The sequence below is a fragment of the Carcharhinus amblyrhynchos genome, chromosome 8, assembly GCF_965287045.1.
Source record: "Carcharhinus amblyrhynchos chromosome 8, sCarAmb.v2.hapA, whole genome shotgun sequence".
NCBI classification, from domain to species: Eukaryota; Metazoa; Chordata; class Chondrichthyes; order Carcharhiniformes; family Carcharhinidae; genus Carcharhinus; species Carcharhinus amblyrhynchos.
In genome coordinates, this window is record NC_137331.1 from 91,323,575 (window position 1) to 91,345,286 (window position 21,712).

The 21,712-nt window shown below is 40.6% G+C and overlaps 1 protein-coding gene across 1 annotated transcript in view; it reads right to left on the minus strand.

The window, feature by feature from the left end:
* Positions 1-1,244: 1,244 nt before the first annotated feature.
* LOC145346764 (SWI/SNF complex subunit SMARCC1-like) overlaps positions 1,245-21,712 on the minus strand; it is a 174,649-nt gene continuing 154,181 nt past the window's right edge. The window contains exons 27-28 of the mRNA XM_080194463.1: positions 9,071-9,250; positions 1,245-4,340 (exon numbers count right to left, since the gene is read on the minus strand). Of these exons, the coding sequence (XP_080050589.1) occupies positions 4,267-4,340; positions 9,071-9,250 (254 nt within the window). The 3' untranslated portion in view covers positions 1,245-4,266. The remainder of the gene's footprint in view (positions 4,341-9,070; positions 9,251-21,712) is intronic.

A 21,712-nucleotide genomic window follows, 5' to 3' on the forward strand; every position in this document is an offset into this window, starting at 1 on the left:
AGCCAGTTTGACAGGATGATGAGTGGAAATCTCCTCATGGTTTCACTCTGCTTCAGTCCAGGCATCTATCATTGTATTCCTTATCATTCCTATTTTGAGTCTTGCCAGACAGCACAGAAATAGAATAGTCAGCCAAACCAGTCCATGCTGGTGTTCATTCTCCATTCAAGCCTCCTTCCATCTTCTAAATGGACCATTGTAACCATATATTCCCTTCTCTCTCAAAATGTGTGTCTAGCTTCCTTAAATGCATTTCTGCTGTATGTCTGAACCACTTCATGATTCAGCAAACTCCCCATTCTTATCATTGCTTTGGGTAGATTTGCTGCTTTCAAATTCACTCAGATTTCGTGGTGAAGGAGTGAGGCTACTGATTGCGGTGCAATACCATGCTGTCATGGCCTGTATTACATGGGATATTTTATACTCAAAAACACAGTACAATGCATTTTTAGTAACAGTTCAGCAGCTCTGATAGTTATAACCATGGAATGGCCAATTTACTCAATTCAGTACCACAATTGGCCAGAAATATCATGTGAAAGGTTGGTCCAGTGTCATAGATATTGAGCTACCGTACCTAAACAGGAGAATTTACTTGAACTTGTTTAATTAATAGAATGTACAGAAGTAATTCCGATCTTTTAAAAAGCAAGGATGTGCAAGAGAAGTTTACTGCTTTGTCACCAGGTGGAAAATTCTGAAGCATTCAGAACACATGCAGTCCCTTGAAAGAAAACCCAACTAATGCTGTCCAAAGAATCTCTTTGAACACAATCAGCTGGCTAGAGTTGCAACTAAAGTGAGTATGGAAGAATAGATCTCTCTCACCTGGAACATATACACACAACTATTAAAAGCTCTTCAAAGTTGGAACAGCAAAAGTCATCAGTTTGTTCTGATGAGAACTGTTCCAGCTCAGTGAAAAAAAGGAATGTCAAATTACAAAGCCTTCAAAGATAATTTAAAAACCAAATAAAGCAAATGAATGTACACAAAGAGCGAACTTATGGGCACCACAAGAACCTGCCTTATAAGCATTGAGTATTCCTTCTTCATTGATTACAACAGAGCTATGCTTAATCTCAAAATAAACTCACCACCAGCAATACAATTGCCAGGATGGAAAATGTAAAAATGCTCTCCCTGGACACATTTTCATATTGGAACAGAAACCATTAATTCTTCTGCTGGATGAACAGTTTCAGTCAAGTGTATAAAAAAAATGTACACCCACCATCAAATTTACTGAAATCCAAGTAACAATGAGTTTTAATAGATAAAGAGGACATTAACTACCTTAACCAGCTATTGCTTTTTAATATTAAACTGCTACCACTTGGTCACAAGTACAAAGGCAACAATGGTTCATATTTGAAATATCCGTATTCCTCTGATCAATGCATTTCAACTTCAAAAGCAAATGGCCCAGATATACATAAAAATTCTAACCCCAAGCCCCAGAGATTTTTTTTGGTTTAAATTTCACAGGTAGAACAGTGCGCCCAAAGTAGCACCCAACTAAGTCACAAAGGGGGAAGAATGGGGAAGGGACAAATTGAAGAGAGTAAAAGAGTAGGAATGATTGAGAGCACAACTGAAATTATACTATGCACTGGTAGGAAGCAGATTCAGGAACACATTTACCCACATGCCTAATAAAAAGTTGGACCCCAATTGTGTCTGTCCAAGACCTGCAGACTGAAGGCTGTGGCGCTGCCATTAAGATAAGCCTTGGGCAGAGCCAAGAATGAATGAAAAACAAAACACTGCTTCCAAAACCTTTGCATTTAGTACCATTGGAAAAGATAATCTACCCGGTTTTAACACAATTATACAAATAATCAAGGCGCAGAATTGTGTAATTATCAAACACTTCTTAAAGCGAGAGGAGGAAGAAAGAGTTGGAAATATGAAGAAAGAAGATATTCAATATCAACCATAGTATTCACGCACATGCTGCTTTCAGATATACCTTTACATTTCAGCCATCACCAAGGCATTGGAAACACATCATTCAGCTAAAAATAAAATTACCTCTCCCTCAAAGGCTTCCTCATACCACTTGTATCAATTGAAATACAAGACTAGGATTCAAACTATTGTCTCCTTGAAGACCAATTCTGAGGCAGTAGTCACTGACCTACACTCGCTAATGATCCTCGGTAGCCCAATAATATAATCAACCAAAAGATGGCACTACTCTTTCTCCAGCCTTAAAGAAAAATACAGAATGCCTATGCTGCTACTTGATATTTGCTGAATGAAGCAGCTGAGATCAAAGCTCAAACCGCTCCGGCTGGAGGAATAGGCGGAGTGGGATTCATTGAAGCTCCATTTTAGTTCTCTAATGCAGTAGTGCCACAAGGCTAAGTGCTTGTTTTTTTTTGTGCAAGTAATAATAGCTTGACATGATATCCCATACTATCTAGAGATCTTGCAGCAATGGTTTCATCAGGTCTGTCCACAGCAGTGGATGATCTGCAATACTTTTTTCGCTGACTCTAACTGAATATACAGTACAAAAGGTAAGATATTGCAGACACTGAAAATCTGAGCATAAACAGAAAATTCTGGAAATATCTTCCAGTTCTGATGGAAGTTACAGACCTGAAACATTAATTAATTTTCTCCCTCCCAGATGCTGCCTGACCAATTGACTATCCAGTATTTTCTACTGACACACGTACCATTAGTGTTACTCTCTAATAAAAAAAAAGGGTCATTTAGATTTTTGGCTTCGCTGCAGCAATTGAACGTCATCTTTCATAATGCTGCAAGACATAGGAGAAGTAGGCCATTCAGCCCATTGAGCTGGTCCACCATTCATCACCACCACACATGCCCCAATACCCTGTTTCAGCTTGCATATAGAGGACAAACAAATTCTGATTTACTAGGAGGATCCAAGGCATAAAGCTGTGAGGTCATACCAAGTTTAAATAAATGTTAACATTAAATTTGCAAGTTGCAGATATGAATGATCTAAATGTTCCAATTATGGATTTGTCCATCAATGAGACAACAATGTTGCAACAGTTCTTCCCAAATCTCCTAGCTCAAGTAACTTAACTATTGATTTAGAAATCTCAGCTCAAATAGGGTCAAGTTGCCTGGGCCATGGATATAGTTTAGACACATTTGTGATGCATCATACTGCAATAGTCAACTAACCAATTCAGTCATCAAATGCAAGTGGTCCTCAATTTGGACTGATTCTATCCCATTTTTCACATCCATAAGCTCCCACCATACCTGATACTCCACATTTATGAATGAGATTTCTCTGGGATTTGCACAAGTCAAAAGTAAAGCACAAGTGGTTCCCTATATGGTAATTCTATAGGACTGCAGGGATTCTGTGAGAAGCAATCTTCAAGCACCTCTGCCAAAGGGTAACTGCAACTCTAAACTAAAAATGAGTACTCAAATTGTAAGATCTCTAAAATTTATCATCAGTGTATTTTACATTTGCTAATGAATCATTGCTCCCATACAAACCAGAATTCAATATAGTAAAGGAATGCATCATGGTCTGCTAATGATTTCCTAAGTCATTTTGCAGACTAACTAGTAACATTGACTGAACCAGCAGATTCACCTGTGACCTTTAAAAAATATATTTTGTGATATATTTTGTCGAGTACTCCAGGATCAGGGTTTTCAAGAGAGATCAAGAACTGAAAGAAAAAAGTGAGGAGAGAGGAAGAGAGGGAAATTCCCTATACAAAACTGTTAGTTGATTAAAATTAGACAGGCAGAAAGGCTTTGCTCCTCCAACAATACTGCCTTCTAGTTAATAGTCTCTGGTCTACACACATGCTCATCAGCTGAAAAATCTTTTGCTGCTGTTGCAGATTTTCAGAACTGTCTACTGAAAGATACACTATTTCTTATCGTGAATGAACATCCCTGACAAACCAGTCTATTTCACCAGGAAGACCAAAGGAGGTAGGGGAGAAGCAATCAGTTGCCATGAAATCCACAGAAGACAGGGAGGTAGACAAGTAACCTGATTTTGTTTCTGGAAAAAATGACTACAATGCATTTTATTTGTTTTGCCAAATAAATTTTTGTTCTCCAAAAAAGAAAACTTGACTGCAATAAAAAGAGGAGTAAAATTAAAATGGAAAGGCAAGCATTTGCAATTCAGTGTCTTCAATAAGGGAGGTAGCTGGACAGAGACTAGTCGGAGATGGTTGCTTGGGTTTCACTGTTTAAGTCTCCCACTGAGTGTATCAGGTGGTTATATTCCATTCATACTGGTTATGGCGCTGCAGGAGTTTGTGCTGTCGTTGTGGGCACCACTACACCTTCTGGCTGTACGGCTGGGCCTGGATCTGCAGAGAAATATAAGATTAATAAGCTTTGAAGCACAAAAAGGCCACAGACTATGTTTGAAAGAAAGAGGCTTTTTGCTAATTTAATCTCTTCCTTCCAGGATTCCAACCATACCCTCTTTTCATCTACATCCAAATCCACAGACAATGACGACACTTTTTAGCACTTCTTCAACACTCCTTACATTAAGTGCTTATCTCCTGGTGTGATGGAATGACAGAAGTATTTGACCCCCAAGGACAGGATGCTAACAAGTAAGCCAAGTTGATGCTTGAAAAATTAGGAAACAACTTGGACTGGCTGAATTCTGGCATCAATTGCCAAGTAATGACCATCTACAACAAGGGAGAATCTAACCATCCCCTTATAACATTCAATAGCATTACCATTGCTGAATCATCCAATATTAACATTCTGGGGCTATTACCATTGATCAGAAACTCAACTGGACCAGCCATGTAAATACTGTGGCTACAAGTGCAGGTTAAAGCTTGGAATTTTGTGGCAGTCACTAACCTACTGACTCCCCAACACCTGTCCACCATCCACAAGGCACAAGTCAGGATTATGATGGAATACTCTCAACTTGCCTGGATGAATACAGCTTCAACAACACTCGCAAATGTCAACACCATCCTAGGCAAAGCAAGCCATTTAATCGGCAACCATCCCCGTCCGACATTCACATCCTCCTCCACTAATGAATAGTGGCAGCAGTGGGCATCATCTACAAGATGCACTGCAACAAGTCACCGAGACATCTTTGACAGCACCTTCCAAACCCACAATCACTACCACCTAGAAAGACAAGAGCAGCAGACACACGTGAACACCACCACCTGAAAGTTCCCCTCCAAGCCACACACTATCCAGACTTGGAACTATATCACCTTTCTTTCACTGTTGCTGGATCAAAATTCTGGAACTCCCTTTCTACAGCATTGTGGGTTTACCTACACCACAGGGACTGCAACTGTTCAAGGAGACAGCTCACCAAATGGCAATTAAGGGTGGACAATAAATGCTGGCCTAATCAGTAAAAACCCACATCCCATGAATGAATAAAAGGTCCTCATGGTTTTGGATGACATTGGCATTAAAAATAAGGAAGCTAGGAGTAAGGGAAATCAGGCAAAACTCTATCAAAAAATAGAGTAACTTAACAGGGAAGGACAATGAGTAAACAACAGAGTCAAGAGCAAAATCTGTTTTTTTTCAGAGAAAAGATTGAGTGACTTGATAAACATTCATCCTTCAACCAATTGTCCCAAAAGCAAATTAACTCATTATTTGCGGATTGCCATTTGTGAGATCTTGTTGGAAAAAAGGTCAGCTTGGATTTCTGCTCTTGTTCACAATCCAGTGGCCACTAATGTCTCGAATAGTTGAATAGCTACCACCAAGACCAGTAAGCAGGCAACATGGTAGCACAGTGGTTAGCACTGCTACCTCAGAACGCCAAGGACGTGGGACCAATTCTGGTCTAGTGTGGATGACCCAAGATGTGTAGGTTAGCCATGGTAAATGTGTGGGGTTACAAGAATAGGGTAGGGGAATCGGTACTCAGAGTAAGGTACTCTGTCAGAGTGCAGACTCGATGGGCCAAACGGCCTCTTTCTGTATTGTAGGGATTCTATGATTCTGTGAAGTAGAATTTTAAAACATTGATATAGTTCATTTAGCCCTTCAAAAATGTTCCTCATGAGCCAGCAGTGTTGTCCTGCTTGGTCCTCCTAATCCTCTGTTTAAGCAACACTTGGAAGAGTACCAGCAACAGACAGAAATTTCCAGGAATATGGAACAGAGGGAAAAGGGAAAAATACAAGGACTGGAAAAAGTTCCTTTTCATGAAGAAGCTAAATGACCTGCCAGAATTGACATATAGCTGGCCACCTGGGGGTGCACAAAAGCAATGCATTGACTGGTCTTGTAATTTTCAGTGAGAAACGCCCCACCTCTTCAATTGGCTTAAAGGAGATCACTTTTGCTCTGACTTAACCATTACAGACAAAGCAATGGGAGTCCAGAGTCATGGCCCCCCCTACTGTAATGGCAGGCAGCAAGTACAGATTTTAAATTTACTTGAATTTGGTGTCACATGATCCAAAAAACACACAAATTTAAGACAGTTTTATTGCAAAGGAAGAATGGTAAAGAGTCTGAGGATTAGGAGAATGTAATTAGACTACATAGCACATTAAGAAAATCACATGAGAAGAAGCAAATGACCAAGTGCAATGTTGCAATGTCCATATTTACTGCATTCCAAAATATTATCTTCAATAATATAAAAATGTAGAAACTAGGAGTAGTAGACCATTTCGCTCTTCAAGCCTGATCCACCATTAAGTTTGATCATGGCTGATCATTGAAATCAACATCCTGATACCATAGAACCATAGAAAATTACAGCTCAGAAACAGGCCTTTTGGCCCTTCTTGTCTGTGCCGAACCATTTTTTGCCTAGTCCCACTGACCTGCACTTGAACCATATCCCTCCACACCCCTCTCATCCATGAGCCCGTCCAAGTTTTTCTTAAATGTTAAAAATGACCCCGCATTTACCACTTTATCCGGCAGCTCATTCCACACTCCCATCACTCTCTGCGTGAAGAAGCCCCCTCTAATATTCCCTTTAAACTTTTCTCCTTTCACTCTTAACCCATGCCCTCTCGTTTTTTTCTCCCCTAGCCTCAGTGGAAAAAGCCTGCTTGCATTCACTCTATCTATACCCATCAAAATCTTATACACTTCTATCAAATCTCCCCTCATTCTTCTAAGCTACAGACAATAAAGTCCTAACCTATTCAATCTCTCTGTGTAACTTAGCTTCTCAAGTCCCAGCAACATCCTTGTGAACCTTCTCTGTACCCTTTCAACCTTATTTACATCCTTCCTGTAACTAGGTGACCAAAACTGTACACAATACTCTAAATTCGGCCTCACCAATGCTTTATATAACCTTACCATAACACTCCAACTTTTATACTCAATACTCCAATTTATAAAGGCCAATGATCTCCCCCTTCCCCTCTTATCCCTTTGGCCCCAAGAGTTATATCTAATTTCTTCTCGAAATCTGGCAACATTCTGGCCTCAACTACATCTGTGGTAGTGAACTTCGGGTGTGGCAACAATAATCTCTCCCTCAATATCAACAAAACAAAGGAGATTGTCATCAACTTCAGGAAGCGTAAAGGAGAACATGGGGACAAAGTAGAAAGGGTCGAGAGCTTCAAGTTTTTAGATGTCCAGGTCACCAACAACCTATCCTGGTTCCCCCATGCCAACACTATAGTTAAGAAAGCCCACCAACGCCTCTACTTTCACAGACTACTAAGGAAATTTGGCAGGTCAGCTACGACTCTCACCAACTTTTACAGATGCACCATAGAAAGCATTCTTTCTGGTTTTATCACAGCTTGGTGTGGCTCCTGCTCTGCCCAAGGTCACAAGGTACTACAAAATGTCATGAATGTAGTCCAATCCAATGCGAAACCAGCTCCCATCCATTGACTCTGTCTACACTTCCCGCTGCCTCGGCAAAGCAGCCAGGATAATTAAGGACCCCACGCAACCCAGATAGTCTCTCTTCCACCTTCTTCCTTCAGGAAAAAGATACAGAAGTCTGACGTTAGTACCAACCGACTCAAGAACAGCTTCTTCCCTGCTGCTGTCAGACTTTTGAATGGACCTATCTTGCATTAAGTTGATCTTTCTCTACACTCTAGCTATGAGTGTAACACCTCATTCCACACTCTCTCATTTCCTTCTCTACGAATGGTATGTTTTGTCTGCATTGTGCGCAAGAAACAAACTTTTCACTGTATTTTAATACACATGACAATAATATCAAATTTCACATATTTACCACCCTCTGTATGAAGAAATTTAGAACTGAGGGGAGAAAAAAAGGTTTACCCCTTATACTCAAACTATGACCACTAGTTCTTGACTCCCCCACCACTAGGGCATTCTTTTTGAATCTACCTTATCTAACCCTGTTAAAATAGACCCTGTTAGTTTCCATAAGATCCATTCTGACTCTTCTAAACTCCAGAGAATATAATCTTAACCAACTTAGTCTCTCCCTCATTTGACAGATGTGCCATCTTAGGAATCAGCCTGATAATCTTTTGCTGTACTCCCTCTATAGCAAGGGCATTCTTCCTCAGATAAGGACACCAAAACTGCATATAATATTCTAGATGTGGCCTCACCAATGCCTTTTAAAACTGCAGCAAAACATCCTTATCCCTATACTCAAATCCTCTCGCTATGAAAGCCAACGTACCATTTGCTACCTTTATTGCCTGTTGTACCTGTGCGCTTACTTTCAGTGACCGATGCACAAGGACTTCAAGGTCTCGTTGAGTATCCATCTTTCTCAATTTACACCCTAAAGATACTACATGTTTCAATGATATCTTGGCTGAGTTTTAATACTCTGTATTAGAAGACTGTGGGCTCACGCTGACTTCAATTCAAAATCTAATCTTCACTTCGGTGTTGTGGTGCACTGTGAATATCTATTATTTGGATAAAACCAAATCCCCATCGCCTCTTGAAAAGTTTTCTGAATATCCGCTCAACATTCCTTCCTCAAACACCAAATGTAGATGAACTCATTATTTGTCTCAATGTTTTGTCTGAATACCTCAAAACAATGCATTAGTGAAGCACACATTTCTGTTCTTTAAGTTGAGAAATATTTTTGAAAAATCCTTACACATGCCATTGGTAGCAGCTGCTGGTCGTGGGCCCATCATGTTACCATGTGCTGCTGCTGGTACAACCGTTGGGTTTTGATGGGGGGGTGCTCCTGATGGCATATTCGGCTGAAGATTCGGCATCATACGACCTGCCATGGGTTGCCCTGGCATCATCGTCCCAGCTCCTGACATCTGACCTTTTGAAATAACAAAAATCGCAAATTAATGAGAAAGTCCAAAGATGTCTTTCTTCTTGCAGAGTGAATCGCTGGAATTCTCTGCTCCAAAGGGTAGTGGAGGCTGGATCATTCAAATTATTTAAAGTGGAGTTGGTTAAATATTTGATAGACTGAGGGATAGAGGGCAATGGGGAAATGGCACAGAAAAGTAGTTGAGGCCGGCATAGATCAGTCATGGATTGTATTGAATGGCAGGGCAGACCTGAGGGTCTGGTGGCTTTTCCTGCTTCCATTTCTTGTGTTCTGCCTCAAAAGCATACATTCAACCCTGCATATTAAAATTCATCCATTTATATCACCATATACAACATGGAATTTCGAACTCAAAATGGGCATCAACCATGGGGATTTGAATGTATACTTTGATCCAGTGCCTACAACAAAGGCAAATTTGATAAAAGCAGTCTTTATGTTGCTTTACACCAGATAACAAAGGACAAGCGGAGTTCAGAACAAAGCTCCTTTCAGTCTGCCTCAGCAACTTAGCCCAACAACTGTTAACCTGTCCATTTCCCACACATCACTGCAGCTTCAGTGGACCTGCAATACCCAACTGGATATGTTGCGGACCCCTTGCTCAGAGTGGTGCTAAATCATTTTAAGTGCACATGTTTTTCATGCAAAGTTATAAAGAATGCTAGGCAAAAATGCTGGAAATTACTCATTAGGTCTGGCAGCATCTGTGGAGGAAAGCAGAGTTAACACTTCAGCCATTTATTATGGCTGCATCTATTAACATCACAACACTAGGTGGAGTAGTTCCCACACATCTTGTGATGACTGATAAAATAGAATTGCAGGTGTGTCCATAGTTTCAAACTGATGGAAATGATATTTTGTTTGACATGTTACACAACAGATGGCCTCAACACTAGAAATTGCTAAGTATGCCTAACGCTTAAATTGACCCTTTGACCAAAACTGAGATGAATCAGCACAATGGACCCATAGGCAGTGCCATCTCCACGATTCAAAAATTTCTCCTGTTACCCAGGTATAAGTACCAGGCTACAGTGCCAGAGTGGAGCACACGTCTGTACCCAGCAAAGCCAGAGTTTCCAATCATGGCTACAGCATCTTCCTGCGTGGAGCAATGCTCCTGGGTAATTTTCATACAAGTGGCCAGTACAGGCCAACGCCTGAGAGTAGGTTCACCAATCAACCCTCAATCGCAGGAATGGAGGACTGAGGGGAATGAACAGAGAAAACATGACTTTAAAAAGAGCTTCTAACCCCTGACTTTTGATGAGTCATTGCCTTCATTGTGCACGTGCAAGCGAATCTTTCATGCAGTGTCTAGAGTTAGAGTAAGGCTACTATAGGCAAGTTCCAAGTTCAAGCATCCAAATAAAAGGATGTATGTACAAAAGGACTTAGAAACAATAACTATTAACTTTAGAGTTCTGGAGGTCAAACTTTCGAGATCAAACCCAAATTCCCATTACAATATCCTAGTTTATATACTTTTCTCTCATTTGTTTGAAGGTATGCAGTACCACTGGGCTTATTGCATTTTTCCATTCCAATCTGCTGTAGATAAGGTTGGAAGGTAAGTTTTGCTAACAAAATGAACTGTACATGTAGGTGCAACTAAAATCATTTATTCCAGCAATTCTTTGCTACATGCAGTACAAACTGAAAGTAAAACAGCAGCCTGTGGCAATGCCCTAATGACATCACTATCAAATCATGTGATCAGCTCTTAAAGCAGCCTGCAACTTTTTAAATGTACAAGAAATATAACGTAGGAAAATGTGAAATGCACTTTGGTAGGACGAAAGACTGCAGAAAGCTGCAGGACAGAGGGATTTGGGGGTCCTTGTACATAACTCACAAAAGCTAGTATCCAAGTTCAGCAGGTAATACAGAAAGCAAATGTTGGCCTTTATTTCAACAGGAATGGAATACATAAATAGGGAAGTCCTGTTAAAACTATACAAGACATTAGTTAGACCACACCTGGAATACTATGAACAACAAAGATGGTTCATTAGGTTGACCCCAGGTATAGAGGGTTTTTTTTTTAAAATGGAGAAGCTAGTAGGTTGGGCCTGTGCTCATTGGAGTTGAAAAGAATGAAAAGTAACCTTATTGAGACACATGGAATTCTTAGGGGCTTGACAGGTGGAGAGGTTGCTTCCCCTTGTGGAAGAATCTAAGACCAGAGGGCATAAGCTCAGAATAAGGGGTCACTCGTTTAACAGAGATGAGGAGGAATTTCTTCTCCCGGAGGATAGTGGACCTGTGCAATTCTTTACCGCAGAGGGGCTGTAGAAGCTAGGTCGTTATGTTCAAGGCGGAGATATCATTTGGATAATCAACTGGTTTAGGTGATCACATAATTGGCATTTAGCTTATATGTTGATTAAGTGAGCCTGAATATCATCAGGGATGAGTGTGGATATTGAAGACCCCACCTAAAAGGCACATTCTGTGTCACTGCCACTCTTGATGCTTCTCCAAGTGGTGCCCAACATGGAGGAGTACTGATTCATCAGTTGGGCGATTGGAGAGGGGGGCCAGATGATGAGGTAATCAACAGAAAATATCCAAGCCCATTTTACATCTGATGCCAGGAGACTTCATAGAGAATTTCTAGGGAACCCCCTCCCAAATATTTACCACAGTGCTGCTTGCCACTGTTGGTGAGTCTGTGACACTATGTAAGGTATGATTCCACGAGTGTGACTATGTCACTTGAGTGGTCTGTGAGACAGCTTCCCAATTTTGGCAGAAGTCCCCAGGATGTTAGTAAGGAGTACTCCACTGGGTCAACAGAGCTGAATTTGTTATTGCTGTTGTTTCTGATGCCTAGGTTGATGTCGGGTGATCCATCTGGTTTCATTTCTTTTTGTAGATTTTGTAGCAGTTTGATACAACTGAATGGCTTCCTAGGCCATTTCAGAGATCATTTAAGAGTTTGAGTTAAGACATTGCTGTGGGTGCAAAGTCACATCTATGCTGGATATACCACAGACCACATATTTCCTTCCTTTGCCTTGCAAATGGTGGACAGACTTCGTGGAGTCAGAAAGTAAGATACTCACTGCAAAATTCCATCTCACTCGCTCCTGTAGCTGCAGTACTTATATGGCTGTTCAGTTAACTTTCTAGTCAATGCTAGCTCCCAGGATTTTGATAGTGATGTTCAAAGACGGTAATGCCATCAGAGCTGCCACACCTCTGATTGGGCCAACTATATAAGGAGCTCACCCAACTCCTCAATAGGATATTGACTACAGAAACAATGAATTAAAAGATTGCTGTTAGTTTCACTTCCACCAAGTATGGCTCGGAAATCCCAGTTGGCTCCGATGCGGGGTCCCGAAGCCCAGAGACAAATCAAGCCCATGGTGTTGCAGGGCAGCCATGATGTTACTGAATGACATAAACACGAGGGACCAAATGCCAGAAGAGGTGAGCAAGGGTGGTGCCTGCAAAGTTCACATTTCATATTCAATCAACCCGCAATGCACTTGCGCCTCAACCCATCTCCACAACTGCAAGATGATCTTGTTTTAAAAAAATGTATAAAGGGAACAATTCAAAGATGTCAACGTCATCACATTGAGACAGTTCAGCTTCTGATGTACGCATGCACTTCTGGGCATCTATTCCCTGGATTTGATTCCAGCCTGTCCCTCATTTAATGTTGCATTGTTTTTCCACAGGAAGATTTGTTGTTTGTTTCTGCATTATTTGTGTAATTTCCATTAAACAGGTGAAATAAACACACACTACAACAACAAATGAAAGAAACAAAAAGAACATGTTTACTGGGCTGGAGGCTAATGAGAACAAATCAACAGCACAGCAAATGAAAAGGTCACCTCCAGCATCACTGCATTAGTTACACTTCAATTAGTGTGTGCCCTACGTATGAGCAAGAGCATGGAAGCGAAAAAAAATGAGAATGCTGTAGTGAGGGAGCATGTCAAATTGGAAATTAAACTCAAAGGAGATCACTAAACACTCATCCATCAGTGACAATTTCCAATCTAACAGGCTGAAAGCTGTTTTACAGCATCTCAGGATGGAAAAATTCAAAATACGTTAAAACAAGAAGTTGTCTATGGCAGTCCAGAAATGTACAATAAATACATTATACAGATTATGATCTGCAAGCAAGAGAATTTCTGCCTCATCTGTGTTCACTTTTCCACAAGGGCCAGCAGCAGATTTACAAGCTCTCTCAATCCAGATGTGAAAGATGTTCATTTTTGTTCTTCCCCCCACCCACTGAAGGTATGTTATTGGATACTCAAATTACATTCATTAGCCACAATAAACTGAATCCAACTGGAAGCAATCAGACTATATTTCACTGCACATGGTCATGCTCGGTCCTATTCAACTGGTGCTCATAATTTTCAAGTTAGACAAGGTCTTGCTTGACCTTTTGGCCAATTTGGACCTTTCCTTCCTCTTGCTCTCAAGCTGGTAGTCATTCGAAATCACAATCTGTAAATAGGCTGCTAATGTCAGTCTTTGCTTCTGCAGCAAACATCACATTTGGTATCATGAGCCTCCCGCAACCTCTCCACATCCCAACCAGCAATGGCAACTGTGGTGAGCAGACCAGTCTAGAGGCACAGAAAAGACAACCCTGGACACATAATCGATTCTGCAAGGCTGCAAGGGGTGGGCAATGAACCCAAAACTTTTTTACTTCAGTGTATTTGAATGCCCAGGAGGTTTGTACATTTACCTGGTGCAGCCAGAGGCACAGTAAGAAGTCTCACAACACCAGGTTTAAGTCCAACCAGTTTATTTGATAGTAATCCCACAAGCTTTCGGAAACGGTGTCCCTTCGTCAGGTTTATTACACCTGATACTGCCATTGACAGTGCTACCAAGCAGCACTCACACAGCAATAACTTGCTTTCTGATGCCTAATCTGGGTTCTGCCAGAATCACTCAATTCCAGATCTCATTACAGCCTTAGTCCAAACACAGAGAGGAGAGCTGCATTCAAAAGACAAGTTGAGAATGATTGATCTTGACATCAAGGCAGCATTTGTTCAACTCTGGCAGCAGGGAGCACTAGCAAAATTGAAGTCAATGGGAATTGGGGGAATAACACTTCACAGGTTGGGAGCAAGTGATAGCACAAAAGGAAGATGACTGTGGTTGTTGGATGCCTATTCTCACACCCAAGAGATCACTGCAGGAGTCTCGCAAGGCAAGGTTGTCGGTCCTCCCATTTTCGGCAGCTTCATCAATTATCTTCCCTCCAGAAGTGGTGAGATTCGGTGATAAGGACCAACTATAGAACGTTCACATTTCCTTAGGTACTGAAGCACCCTCGATTCCATGAAGCAAGATCCGGACAATATTCAGGTTTAGGTTAATAAATGACAAGTAATAATCACCTCACACAAGTGCCAAGCAGTCACCACCGGCAACAAGAAAAACCCAGCCATATGTTGTTTAACGGCACTGCCATTACTGAACACCCGCCATCACCAAAGACTAGGATCTTAACTGAACTAGCCTTACAGATGCTGTGGCTACAAGAACAGATCACAGGCTAGAGAGTAACTCACCTCCTGATTCCCCAAAGCATGACCACCATTTACAAGGCACAAGTCAGGAATGTGGTAGAATACTCTCCACTTGGCTGGATAAGTACAGCTCCAAAACCACAAAAAAAGACAAAGCAGCCCATTTGTGCAGCATCTACTCCACCACTTGCGTACTGTGGCATAAGTGTTTTCCACTTTCTAAATACGCATTGCAGCACTTGCCAAGGCTCCTTTGATACTTAGAAGGGCAGTAGACACATGGGGACATCACCACTTACAAGCTTATGTTCAAACCTCACCATCCTGATCGGAACCTTCAAAATCCTGGAACTGCTTTACTAACAGCACTATGGGTATGCAAGACGGCAGCTCACTATCACCTCGGAGCATAACAAATGCTAACCTTGTTAACATGTTCACATTCCCAAAAAAAAACCGAAATATTAATTCATCACTATAGTTATTTTTGTTACATGAGCAAATCTGGCAAACAAGCTGTTCACAGCAAAATTCCCATGTAGCAAAAGCTTTTGTCAGAGCTGGTTGAGAGAAATCTCAGCTATAACACAAATTCTTCAATAGCATAGAATCTTACATTTCTATCAGCAGTTTAATATCTCAAACTGTGAGGCACCTACAATAGTGCAGCACTCTTTCACTGCTGTTATGAAAATGTAGTACAGATTGTGCGCTCAAGTCTCCAGGTGAGGTCTTGAACTCATGCCCTATCCAACTCTAAAGCCAGAGTACAACCACTAAGACAAGCTGACATAAGTAAATCACTATACTGGGTCACTTGCAGCTTTCATACTTAACCTAAGTGCAAGTAAACATTATTACAAGAATATTGGCACCCTAGAGTTACACAATCTCTCTGCAGACACTGCTGGAGCTCTATCCAATTTATCTTTCACCAGACGCAGTAGAAAAATTTCACACGGTTAGACAGTACAGGTCCCTCAGGATGAAACTGAAAACTTGATTGAAGCCAAGTTCTCATCAGAAGTACAGAATACCAATGTACCAAAACGCAATTCATTGAGTAGAATCCTGGATCGAGCACAGTGTTCCCCTATTTGTCTACCCTAATGCTTATGATGTAAAATAGTCACAAACAGGCTGCCAAATTCCAGTCTGAACACAAAGATCCCTAATCACTTTAGTGCAAAAAAGGTTTTTGTTCAGTGTTTGGACTGAGAAATCAAATCAAAAAATTGAGACACACACCATGAAGGCTTCTTCATTTCATCTGGAAGTTTAAGAAATCCTGGTACTCCTCCAAATAGAACTGTGGGTGTATTTGAACAAGATGGACTGCAGCAGTTTAAGGCTCACCATCACTTTCTCAAGACCAACAAGAAATGGGAAGCAAATGCTGGCCTTACCAGTGACATTTGCATCTCATGCAAGAATATAAAAACGTAGTAATAATAAGCAACCTTTTAGTCCATTCACCCCGGTTCTACCATGCAATAAGATCATGGCCGATTGCCATCTTGCCTCCATTTCCCCATATTCCTTGCCACAGAAAAATGTCAACAATCAAGGCTCTGAAGCATTTTTATCATTCCCTTCCCCTCCTTCCTCAAGCTCTGTACCTCCAAGTTACAATTTTTAATGTACAAACTTTGGCAGTCATTCTAATTATTGCTCCTGTTCAGCACAGGGCTTTTAAGGCTAATTGCAGCATTCAGTTAGTGCACCATGCACCAGCTGAGGTCAAATGTTGCTTAGCACAGACAAGAATCAATCCTGGATACTCAATCTCTCAATACTCTGCACCGCAACTTTTTAATGCTGCGCAGCAGGATTTAATAACTTGCTGAACATTTTCAAGTTCCCAAAATCTAGTTTGAACTACTGGAATGCCCTGTACACAGGCGATCAGGAGACTGCCACGTCAAGAGATGGGCTTTTGAAAAGGCCCACTTTGGTTCTCTGGAACTTTGTCCCAGTCAAATTTTTAATCTTTAGGCCTTCAGGCCCCTCACCCCACACTTCCACACCTACACCCATGCCCATATATGCCAACTCATGCCCCCTACCTATTCCTATTGCTCCTTTTAGTCACAATGCCAACTCATGACCACTTATAGTCCCCTATGCCAACCTAGTACCCTTACACTTTACAAGCCAACTTGCCCAGTATCAACCATGGGATATCTCAGGAGTCATTCTGAAATGAAATAAAATATTTATTACATTAAAAACTTTCATGAAAGCCCATTCAGTATACTTAAGTATGAAATGAATTATAAATGTTATAAAACAAACATTTGTATTCATAACCCCTCAAAGACAGTCAATCTTTAATAAGCTTTGAGCTGTCAAACAAACTGAATTTACAGCCCCTCTACAGTGATAATGATAGGTTGTGGAAAGTAGTTAAATATTAATAGCACTGCATTGAACAGATTTAGGCCAATGTCAATTGCTACTGAAACTGTAAGAACAAACTGTTTTCAACTCCAACACAGATGGCATTTTTCCCCATAATTTTTAAAGACAGTGGGTATTTAAACAACTTAATAGCTGGACAGTTCTATATACCATATCTACCCTCTAAGAGCATTTACGTTAACTCTACAAATTTGTAACTCATTGTGGGATAAGGTCCTTGCTCCAGTGAAAACGGGGTCTGTTTGAACTCAGCACAAAATTCTAAGGTCCCTGCTGTGTTCAGGTTTCACATGTGGGGTTAGCATCCCACCCTACCTCCCCAGTCTCCCTACCAGCAAAAATGGCTTCTGCTGGACATGGGGGTTTAATTTCAGGATTGAGGATCTATCATTTTGGATTCATCATTTGTGGCCACTCCACAAATCCTTGAAAAAATAGGTTATGGTCACTGAAGGACAACTCACTGAGGGACAACAAAAGCTCAAAAAAATGAAACAATCAGCATATATTAAATAATTAATATTGAAATTGCACAGCAAGCAGAAATTTTAAAGAAGTCTCTCTGAAAAGATTCTTTGGTCTGCAGAGATAGCTCTCAGACATGTAGGCAGTATAGCTAGTACAAAATTTGGGAACAACACACAAAAGCCTAAATTCCCACTCCTGACTACAATCCATTGCTGCCAGCTGAAACTCCACAGACGAGAAGACAATTGATCTTAACTGGTGGAGACAAGAAACTTTGATGATATTGTCAGAGGGCAGTCTGTTGTCATGAATAGGAGACGACCAATTCAAATAGCACTGTTTTCCTCTTACCACCTGTCACAAACAGGTGTTCTGAAGGAGTTAGGTTTTTTTTTAAACAAGTAAGTGGTGGCTCATTTCCCCAACCCCTCAATTTTAAAGTGATCTGATTTTACTAATATCCCACAGCAAGTTCAAGTTAGGATTAACTCAGGGTAGTTTATTGTGAACATTCAAAAACCATGAACAGGAATGTGCTCAACTTCCCACTCCACATTCAAACAATAAAAGAGAGGAATACAGGAAAGGAGGTTTACAATACAGGAATCACAAAAAGAAATTGAATATTGGTTCACGGGTTCCAGAATTTCAAAGTCAGAGTCCAATGAGGAGATCTTTCATGTCAGCATTCCATATTCAGTTGGTAGGAGACTGATATTAAGATTCTCTTTCTCAGATGGTATTGATGCCATAAGAGTCAATTTGTTTCCCAAATAAGGAGTCAATTACTTCAGTCAGAAAGATGATAATTGGATTCATAGAAATTACCATCATACTATCCTATTCCAATGCAAGCTTCATATCATTAATGAAAGACAGCAGTGCATACAAACTGAGAACACCACCTTATTATGGGTGGATTTAATTGATTCAATTAAGATGTCACTTGATGTCATTCCCTCGGCAGAACTCAACTCCAAGTGGAAAATAAAAACATAAACGGTATCAAGATTAAGGACAACAGAGGAGATAAAACAACAGCATGAACACCTTTCTTAAAAAAGGTCAAAAACACCTGTAGGTAGACCTAATTGGAAAGCTAATTTGAAGAAAGGTAAAACAGTATTGTTTAATGCAGTTGCGCATTAAACCAATTAAGCACACAAAGTCTTGCAGCTAGGTGATGACATCCAGTGTCATCCTTTGCATACAATTCAATTGAGTCGCTTAGCTGATATGTGCTGCAGCTTGCTGGCAGTATCTCCAATTTTGCCTGTGTAGAAAATACTCCAGATGCTGGAGGAGATCTGAAATAAAAACAGTGTTGGAAAAACCCAGAAAGTCTGGCAGGATCTGTGGAAAGAGAAACTGTTATCATTTCATGTTCAATATGACTCTGCTTTGGTTCGTTCATCAAAATCCCACCCTCTGAACTCTTATCACCCTTTTCTCCCTTAACCTTATTCCAACAAAATATCTGTCCATCCATCTTGACTCATCTGCTAGCTAACATAAATGAGTGATACTGGCTTTACCCTTGAGCCTGCTTATCCAATTAAATAGATTTCAACTGATCTGCACCAGAACTCCAGGTTCTTCTGTGCTGTCAGATTGTTGTTTCAATATAGTATTGAATGAGTCTCAACTTTGAGAAAGACAGCGAGTAAAATTAAACAACTTACTTCAGCTGCCATGACAAACTCTAGTCTCCTTTCTTCTAGTCAACTGCATTATACCTCAACCAAATTATTCACAAGCTCAGCACCCTACTAAACTTGAGATTGGAATTCCCAACCCATATCCCCTCCATTATAAACTCTGTATCCTATCAATCATATGATCACCCAGCAACTCAACCCCACACTCTCACTGGCTCCCAATCCATCAACTTTCTAAAATTATTAATTATGCATGACCACCTTTTCCAGCTCGACATCTTCCCACTACCAAACTTCCCATACCTCTGACTACTGCCATTCTTTATCTGTTCTTCTATTGTGAAGGGTCTCCACGGCCTGAAACATTATTTCTTGTTTCTTGCCACAGATGCTATCTGACCTGAGTATTTCCAGAATTTTCTGTTTTTATTTCAATTTCCAGCATCTGCAATGTTTTATCATCCCACCATATGAAGCCAAGTTGTGTGTTCCAGATTCTTCTGAAAAGCCATCAATTTGACCTCATTCTTGGTCAGCCTCATAATCTCTTCACTTCGCCTCATTTCCGCAATGTCTTTCAACACACCTTCGTTAAAAGCATTGCAGTAATTTAAGTAAGTAATAAATAAGTATAGTCTAAGTACTACATCAAATGGAGCATTCACATTTTCCTCTGCCAGGCCAGGCATATTTCCCAAATACACACACTCCACCAATGCGATACATCTGGGCTTTACAGAAATTGTAATTGGTGGAGTGAGAGTGCGTTTGGGAAATATGCCTGGCCTGGCAGAGGAAAATGTGAATGCTCCATTTGATGTAGTACTTAGACTATACTTATTTATTAGTTACTTACATTAATGCAATGCCAACGCCAGCATCTCCACATTTCAAATAGTGTCCCATCCTTTCATCTCTACTTCATGTACTGAACAAAGATCTCAACAGCAGGCTCAACATACTGGAGAGATAGAAGTAATATGGATGGCACAATAATTAGCACTGCTGCCTCACAGCGCCAGAGACTGGCTTGGGTCACTGTGTGAGAAATCTGCACATTCTCCTCATGTTGCGTCGGTTTCCTCTGGGTGCCCCAGTTTCCTCCCACAGTCCAAAGATGTGCGGATTAGGTGGCTTGGCCATGCTAAATTGCCTCTTAGTCAGGGGGACTAGCTAGGATAAATGCATAGAGTTATGGGAATAGGGCCTGGATGGGATTGTGGTCAGTGTAGACTCAATGGGTTGAATGACCTCTTTCTGCATTGTAGGATTTAATATAATCCTCATTGATTGACATTTTTGTATCTAGCCTCAAGATGCAAGCAAAAATGCGCAGGTTAGATGGATTATCCATGCTAAATTGCCCCTTAGTGTCAACCTAAACACATGGGTTTAGGGATAGAGCTGCATGGGACTAGTCAGTGTGCTCAATGAGCTAAATGGCCTCCTTCTGCACTGTAGTGATTCTATGATTCTAACACTGCCAAGGACACCCAAATTGTTCATTCCTAATTATCAAGTGATGATCATAAGCAAATCTTCAATCAGTGTGTTTTTCACCTCTTAACAATTGTTTTTTGAAAACTGGGTCACTTCCCAGGCCATTCATACAGCTTAAAGGGTCAGCTAGTTAATGCAGTCCCTTGTAAGCCTTACAGGCTGGATCCGTTAATGAACAATTGGGCAGTTTTCTGTGTTGTCTATTCTGATGCCAGCAGACAAACTAAATGTTTTAATTTCAAGTTTAATTGCAACTTCAGCACTATACCATAATGATGCTTACAAAATACTTAGGTTTCTGAAAGAGGTTCGTCTTCATTTAAGAGGGAGCGAAAACACAAGGGTGTAGGGTGGAAAAATTGGCTAGTTACAATTATTCAGAACAGAATTCATATTTCAGATGCCTCACCAAAATTTCAAATGTAAAGCCAAGAGAGGCAGAGTAATATGAAGTGATGCAGCACTTGTGACTCAATCCTTGAAGAGCTTACGGAATTACTGAATGTTCCTCGATCTTTTCTGAAGCCAGCAGAATAACGAGAAAAAGAAAATCTATGTTTATAAAACACCAATATCCTCAAAACGTCTTAGATCGCTACATTTAATTAGCATGATGTGGCATTATACAAATAAGCCTTAGGACTCACTCTCTTCAATTCCACAAAGCTGCCAGCAGAAATACTTACAAATATGAAAATAGTGAGCAAGCTCATGATTAAAACGCCTCCCACAAACAGGTAATTTCCAAGGAGAAGGCAAAAACTAGAGAAAAATCTGTACTAAGTAATCATGAGGCAACTTTAGCAAGGAGATACTTTCACGCAGATTCCAAAGGATGAAATGCCATTCGCAAAGTCAACACTAATCAC